Below are 7,886 nucleotides of genomic sequence, written 5' to 3'. Positions count from 1 at the left end.
CAGCAGAAGGTAAACTCTGACAGCCCAGCACAAGGAGTAGGTGCCCTTGAAGAGTTCCTCAAGCTTAGCCTTTCTTACCTTTCAGCATTGGAAACTTGAGGCACCAAGCACAGATCAGCCATGGAAACCTGTAAATGTAGCAGAGAAAAGGTGTCAGAGTATGAGCCTGTCCCATCATTCAACACTGTGGTAGCAGGCTTTGAGAGCTGGATAGAAATTATGTTATTAGCCAGCATAGAGGAGTTGTCATGACAACCTTATTCTTTAATCCAGCATTAATAACATGACAGTGGTACAAGGAAAGAAACTGCATAACAGTCACTAGTAGAAAAAGCCATTAGCCTTTAGGGAACTTCCTATTTACCAGCTGATCATGACAACCTCAAGGACACAATGCTTCTACGGCAACTGCCTCTGAGCAAACAAGTCTGCTGGCAAGCTGCAGAGGGAGGTGATGGAAGGAGGGCAAAGTTTGCATGGCTGGGAAAAGATGAGTAAATTTTGCTTGTTTGCATTGCAGAAGTATCAGGCAGCTTGTGCCAATGTCAAGACATAATATGTGATAGGGCCTTTAGAGACAGGTTCAGGGACTCACAATCTGAAAAGAAGACTCAAGGACAATACAACTAACTGCTTATCTGCACAGAGGCAGCTGCCCTCACCCCAATCCCCATGTCACAAAGCCCTGGGTGCCTTTCACAAGCTCCAGTTCCATAATGCTCCTATTAGACAATCCTCTGCACCACAGGGTATTGCAGGACCCTTCCTTTTTTTTTTCCTCAGGTGTTATACAGAAGTTCCAATTGCCTACCAAACAGGACTACTAAATGGAAGAGGCCTGAGTGGCCTTTAACTTGGTAAGGGTCAGAACAGCTTGTATGTGAGCGCTCTGAAAGCTGACCATGTTAAAATTGGTCAGACAACGCAGAAAAATATAGTACAACTTCGTTAAAGGTTCCACAGAGCAGAAAGGAACCTGTGTTTCTTAAGCCAAGCTTTGCCCCTGTGACAGGACGCTTTGAACTCCAAATGTCTTACAGATGAAATATATACAATCTGTTTCCCCATCCTTTAGTAGGAGTCAGATCCTAGATACAGCTGCAGAATCTGGCCATCAGCAGGTTACAGGCAGGGACAAGTAAACATCTCCATAACTATTTGCAAGTCAGTAATGGCCTAAGTAGGATCCATGCAGCTTTTTCTTATGGTGAAAGCACCACATGCAACTAAAGGCACAGGATAGGGTTGTGCTGTGTCTCCACAACTAATTTCCTTTCTTATTTTATGGAATATATACTCGGGGTTTCAGTTCTCTAGTGGTATACAATGTTTGCTCAGATACTTACTTCATCCCCCACACAGTAGCGCCCAGCAGTGTGCTGCAGAATCTGCTCGAGTGCTGTCAAGAAAGGTGGTACACTGGAGTGAGACATTGGAAACTCATTTGAAAGGGACACCAAAGACCTTTCAGACTGGGCATTATAAACAAAAGCATTTTGATCCTAAGCTGAGTATGAAAAATGGGCAATTTGGGACAGAATCTAAAAGGAACAGAAATCTTATAACAACATAGTTATGGGAGTCTTCAGGATCAGTTTGTGTCTGTCCAGAAGAGAAGATGGGCCTGCCACTGCAGCACATGTGGGAAAGGGTTTTGAGGAAACAAAAAGCACCCTATTTCTCCCAGGAGAGTAAAAAAATACTGTGCTACTTGCTAGATTCTGTAGGAGTTTGCCATCAGATGCCTTTTGTCTGATTACAAAAGCATATAAATATAGATTGATAGAACTTCTAAGCAAAAGGCACTAGTTTGGGAGCAGCTGGATGGAAAGGAGAAGTGCTGTCAGCTTCAGAGTCAATCAGCTGCTGTGGTGTACAGGATGACCCCAGACTTGCCTTCTTCCACGTGCAGCAGTGGAAGCACCCTGTGGATAGTATCTTTCCTCTGAGAGCATGAAGAACTACGAGTCCTTAAGAAGGGACTCTGGGCAGGAAGAGTGCTGTCTCTGCCAGCAGGGCAGGACCTCAATGCACCAGCCCAGGGAGATCTGTTGCTCTGCTTGTAGAGGAAAGTAGGACCCCAGCAGTGCAGCGTTTTGAAGGGTCAGTTGAAATGCTGATAATTTTGGATGTGGGACTTGCCTTGAAAGCCAGATGCGATGCAATTTTGAGCCCATTCAGTTTTTTTCTCCCCTATTTGTTTCAGGACATTCAGGTTCTGCAAAGATAAGCAATCAAGGTTTGACTGACTGCTGCTAGCAGGATCTTGCCCATTGCCTCATCCAGTGGAGGAGAGGAGAGATGAGTTGTGAAGTCTGAACCCCCAGCCTGAGTTCAGCCTGCTGGGTCAGCCCTGACCTCACCCTCACCGAATCATGAATCCTGTACCTCTGGAACTGTCTTTCTGTAACAGCTGCCAGGGTATCTATCCCTTTGCCTCTGACCTTTCGGTTGGTCAGTTGCCTTCTTCCTAAAACATCCTAGATCCAGCAGTAAAACCATATGGATTCAGCTGTTTCTGGAAAGAACCCTGGGGTACTACAGGATTTTCTTCGTAGGAAGTAACTGTATTGCTGCCACTGGCAGACCAAGCAGAGGCTAAGCGGAGATTTCATCTGCCAACACAAAGTCTTAAGGTCTGCCACACTACTGGCTGGCAACAATTTAAAGATACTGAACTTTTCAGAGATCCTGCAGACTCCTGGAAACCCATCCTGTTTTCTTCATTTGCATGGATACAACAAGGCAATACCTGGAGTGGCTGAATGCCGGAGACAATGTGATCCGCAATCATTCTGACTTGAGCTCTCTTCTTCGGATCTTGGGGGAGGAGCCTGGGGTTAGGATGGGTGTCTTCTAGGTAATGAATTATAGCTAGCTGTAATGAACAAAGAGATAAGAGGAGGTTAGTGGAGAGCCAAGGAAAAGTTCACATCCTGAATACCTCGGAAAGAGTTACTGAGCCAGGGGAATACAACAGCTTTTGCATGAAGTTTGTTACTGATCCAAGCAACAGAATATCTCTTGTGATGTCCACTTGGGACCTTTTTGTCATTTAGCCCAGCTGTAACTTCAGCCAAACCTGGCCTGGCCATCTAAGTCAGACTACAAAGTGCTCAGTGAAGAGTAGAGTTACGAATCAAAGCTGAATTGAGCTTACATCACTGACGGCAGTTTCCCAGCAATCTATGTGCTATTTCTGTCCCCAGGTGGGTTTGTTTATCATAAATCCCACCTCCTTTCCAGTGCACAAACGAGAGTGTGGCGGGAAAAGATGGGGCAGAGCCATCCCCTCCAGACCAGGCAGCAGACTGGAGTGAATGGTTAACAGGGATGTAGCTGGTAACTCACCGACTGAGAAAGGGTGATGCCATCAATTTTCAAGGCTGGGACTTGCTGCATTGGATTCACTGTCTTGAATTCAGCAGAAAACTGTGGAAACAAAACCTGAGATTACTGCAACAAGAAATTCTTTTTCCTTGTTTTCTTCCCCTAAACCAATCTAGTTACTATTTTTTGTATTTCTTTTTTTTTTTTTAACCTGGCTTTTCTCTCTACCTCACTACTAATATTTGCAGTACTATTAGCTGTACTATTAGCCTACAGCAAACTCTCACTGAGGCTCAGGGATCTGCATAAGGGCCAGGCTGCCTTACCTCTTGGTAAACTGTTGATACAAGCCCAGTATGTACTGCAGGAGTTTCACTATTACTGTTCTAGTGCTCCAACTCCATCTTAGTCCATACTGGTACATCGAGCTGGTGGTACTGCTACATGCACAACACCCCACTATGGCCCCCTGAATAAGTTCTCAGTGAAGAGCTCTTCTGGCAACTCACCCCTTCCTTTGGTAGGCCCTTTGCAGCCCCTTGCTGTCATTCAGCATCTTTTGGACACACACCCCCTGCCACACACACACTTTCTGGTGCTAACTGAATGAGGTTGAATCTTCTTTAAATTGCAGTACAGCTTCTCTGAAGTCTGTGTACCAGAGACATTCAGTTATACCACGCTAAGCAGGAGCAAAGGACCTTAAGCCTTATGAAATTAAGTCACAGATGTTTAAGAGTTAAAAACCTTTAGTGTCCTGCAGTCATCTTCTCCCTCTGTCCTGCATGCCAGGAAATACTGCCTGAAAGCAACTATTAATTACAGAGAAGTGGTGAGGAATTCAGTGACTTCGTCTGTGAACTTTCTAGCGCTAATCACAACTCTTCTCATGATCCACAAGTTTAGTACCCCTGGAGAAAGCAATGGTAGATGTATCCTTACCTGCTGCCCCCCATCCTTGAGGAGGTTCACTGGCACCAGGTCATAGGAAATCCCTTTCAGAGCCAGCGCTAGGGAGAGCAGAGTGTACAGCTTCAGACAGGCACAAAGACCAGTTTCATTGATAATGGCTCAGGGAAATGCTGCCATCCCCACTTGAAGAAAGAATGGCATTAGAACAAAAAAAGACCCTATCCCTCAAGAAAGGCAGCCTCAGTCCACTGAGAAGATAGTGCTCTGGCAAATAACGGACCAAAGCACTAAAGATCAGTACTGATAAAAAGTGCATTTTCCAACATAAGCTTTGCCACTCTTTGCAGCACAGCCTGTCCTGATTTGGCTTACAGCTCTGTGCTCACTTGCAAAACCTTGCTTAAGATTGTCTCAGTACAAGTAGGGACCATTTGCAGGCCTGCTCAGCAATCAAGACCTTGCTCTATAATTTCAAGACCAGAGTCTAAGGCAGTATCTCTGTAAAAGCAAAGTGTAGGGCCCCTCTAGAAAATGTGGAAGAAACTGCCATCTGCATCACATTGGTTTTACAAAAGGAGTATTTCCCTCTTAACTAGCTGCAGGCTGAGCAAAGCCCTCCTGTCTGTTCTCCTTTCCCCCTGCTCCAGGTAAAGTGTGATATTCTCTTCCCTCCCATTGGGAAAAGTGCCTCACTGTTCCAGGTTCATGTTTGCTGTTCTCTCAATAAGTGATCGATTAATCAGATTAGTGAAGGGGGGGATAGTGCAAAAACACCAAGACAACAGAAGAGAGATGAACACTAGATCTTACCGATTCTCACTCTCCAAGAGCAGGAACTTCGGAAATAGCTATAAAGTATTGGCTGAGAAGAGAAAGAGAGATAGAGTGGTTATTTGGTGAGAACACCCTAGTATTGTCAGGAGAACAATGCATGAACAGAAGGCATTTCAAGAACTGTAAGACAGAGAAGAGCAACGCTAGGGGGAGAGAAGGCTCCTTTCTGAAAGTGATTGTTCCTGTTTTGGGTGTACAGGTAATATCACTGTCTTTCATACTAGCCCTCTGAATATTTAGTTGCACCTGATGTCTCCAGCAGTGCACAAGTGTCCTTAGAATTCTCTCGTACAAAGCTTCCCTCTTTGTCCCTACTGGATGTTGCTGACTTCTATCCCATCTTAGATCTTTGAAACAAATTCCCCACAGATTGTGACAAGCACCTGCACTGGGTGTCTGCATGGCATGAAATAGCTTTTCCAGCCATTGAGGGCAGGGCCAGGCCTCTTTCCAAAGAAGAGCTTGTGCTGTTTTAGATGAAGGCTGAGAAGGCAGACAATTCATCTCTACCTGAACTGTACCATTGAGGCAGCTTTCCCAGACACTTTCACCCTGTCCAAGTTCTCACCTTTTCAGATGCCATGGTCAGTGTGTGCAATCTACTCCAGGAAATAAAACCAACCCCTTCACTTTCCCTTTTAACTGAGTGGGGATGGGGGAAGGTATCTCATAAAGCCAATGAGAAAGGACTATGCTCACAAATCTGCGCCCAGAACACTAAAACCAGCCAGTCAGATTCAACCCTGAGCGACAGCAGTCAGCTGCATCCACATCCCTGCGTGTTGTGCTGCAGCCCAGCCCTGGTATCAGAACCATTAACCAGCTCTGAGGTTGGAAGCACATTTAGGAACCATCCTTATCTCCCTTGCTGTTTGTCCAGCAATAAATAAGGTATCTAGAGAGCCTGTCAAGCTCTCAGCAGTTGCCAGAGCACAGAGATAGCCCTGAGGAACAACATAACAAGGAAACCAAAGCCACATGTAGAATTTCTGTTTCACTAGGGAACCACTGCCAGCTCTCTGAACAGGGGCTGCCTTTGCAGTGGGGTCTCTTAGGGTCCTCCTGTAGCCCTCCTCCCACTAGTACCAGCAGATGCAGATGGTTTTCTACATTGCAGGTCTGGGAGAGGCTGCTACTCTGCTCCCAGGCCAACTTTGTGCAAAACAGAAAGCTGTCTTTTCTTTCCACACAGGAAATTTTTTCCCTGTACCTCCACCCTCCCAAAATGCATAGAAATGATACCAGAGACTGACAGCAAGGCAGAAAAAGGCAGGGATATGCCCACTGACAATCTGTCAACAGAAAACCAGACACACCCTGATGATCTCTATGCTCCAGTCCTCTGTAAACTTGATGCTTCTTTTACAGCATCAGCGTAGACCGGTTCAAACAACTTTAAATGAGATACGCATTTGACTAAATTACTGTAGTCAAAGTTTCCTGGAGAAATGGCTTCTAAATGAGGAGGGAAGTGATGCCAGTATTGGCAACACTTTCATATACAAAGCATTTACTTATTTTCTTTAATTCTCTGCTTCTTGAATCAGGTCATTAGAAATCTTAGCTATGCTTTTGATTTTCAATGTCCAGCCTGCTGGGTTGCAGCGAGAGAAACAGAAACTATAACATCAAAAGGGAAACATAGAGCGTTCATGACATGCTATTTTTGTTTTCCCTGGGGACCCCGCTGATTTTTTAGCTCAGAAATTCATGTCCTTCACCACATCTGTTTTGGACTCCGGCCTCTCTGCTGGCAAAGACATTTATCCTGATCCTCTCTTACAGTTGTTGTTTTTGCAGCCTGTGCTAAATTGTGCTAAGCTAATTGCTTTGCTTTATAATTTCAAGGCCCTGGGGGAATCTCACCCAAAAGAACATGGAAAACAACCCACCCCTTAGCTGGGAACTGTGTCTCCAGAGGCCAGGGCCTAGAGTGATCACTTAAGTTTATGCTGTTTTGCTCCCTGCAGAAGGGCAGACTACAAGCAGAACCATCAGCTAAGGAAAGACTACAGGCAGACAGTGTTTTGTTATCAGTGAACAGGTCCACTGAGAGAGAGTGACATTTTATTTAGTCTTCCTTGGAGGAAGAGCTGAGCACAGGCCAGCAAAGTAGTGGGGAAGAATTATCTCCACTTACAACCCCACGGAGTACAATATCCTTAAACTGCATGTTAGACTGGTTGGAACCAGGAAGATAGCAGGACATTTGCTTGATGTCTGCTAAGATTTCTGGTTTGATTCTGCTTTCCTGTCCAGTATCAGTGGTGCAATGAGTAAACCCTGGGCTTAAATCCCAATCCAGAGTAAAAATATGGGAAATGCATTTCACTGATGAGGAAGATAGAAGAGACACCCTTAACTTTGTGTGTGGAGCTCTCAGGTTTCCAAGCCTGTGCTTTAGTTCGGTTTCTGGATACCAGCTCTTTCCAGGCTATATTCAAGATGCACTTGGAAACGCAGTCTTTCACCTGTTTCTTGAGACACAAGAGAGCAAACTGCTCCTTGGAGGCTTGCAGAGGGGAAACCTCAGTGTCTGAAAGGCATTGCTTGTATTATGCTGGGTTAAAACGGAAAGGCATAAGCAGGAGTGGGCTCGCTCCTAAACTTTCTGTATCCCTGCAGCAGGCGTTAACAGCTCAACTTACTATGGTAAGTAGCCACCACCACTGCTTTGAAAAGCATTAGACTTATTTAGCGTGGGGCCAAATTCCTTGCTCTCCATTGAGACAGGCATTTGGGTGCAGGCCGCGGCCGCGCGAACCTGTTTTTACAGACGCCGAGCACGGCGGTGCAGTCCTCGCGGTCAC

General features: G+C 45.4%; 1 protein-coding gene across 2 annotated transcripts in view; it reads right to left on the bottom strand.

The window, feature by feature from the left end:
- Positions 1 to 5,670, bottom strand: part of GSTZ1 (glutathione S-transferase zeta 1) — a 7,070-nt gene extending 1,400 nt beyond the window's left edge. Inside the window, exons 1-8 of one of the 2 annotated variants that reach the window (XM_010013388.1) lie at positions 5,645 to 5,670; positions 5,053 to 5,104; positions 4,273 to 4,340; positions 3,352 to 3,432; positions 2,753 to 2,878; positions 2,143 to 2,218; positions 1,347 to 1,399; positions 79 to 128 (exon numbers count right to left, since the gene is read on the bottom strand). In XM_010013388.1, coding sequence (XP_010011690.1) covers positions 79 to 128; positions 1,347 to 1,399; positions 2,143 to 2,218; positions 2,753 to 2,878; positions 3,352 to 3,432; positions 4,273 to 4,340; positions 5,053 to 5,104; positions 5,645 to 5,659 — 521 coding nt within the window. In that variant the 5' untranslated portion in view covers positions 5,660 to 5,670. The remainder of the gene's footprint in view (positions 1 to 78; positions 129 to 1,346; positions 1,400 to 2,142; positions 2,219 to 2,752; positions 2,879 to 3,351; positions 3,433 to 4,272; positions 4,341 to 5,052; positions 5,105 to 5,644) is intronic. The other variant, XM_010013397.1, reaches the window with a different exon arrangement.
- Between the last annotated feature and the right edge of the window lie 2,216 nt (positions 5,671 to 7,886).

Source organism: Nestor notabilis, unplaced genomic scaffold (assembly GCF_000696875.1).
Source record: "Nestor notabilis isolate BGI_N333 unplaced genomic scaffold, ASM69687v1 scaffold27380, whole genome shotgun sequence".
NCBI classification, from domain to species: Eukaryota; Metazoa; Chordata; class Aves; order Psittaciformes; family Psittacidae; genus Nestor; species Nestor notabilis.
The sequence above is the reverse complement of the archived record's forward strand: the minus strand, read 5'-3'. Positions and strand labels throughout refer to the sequence as shown.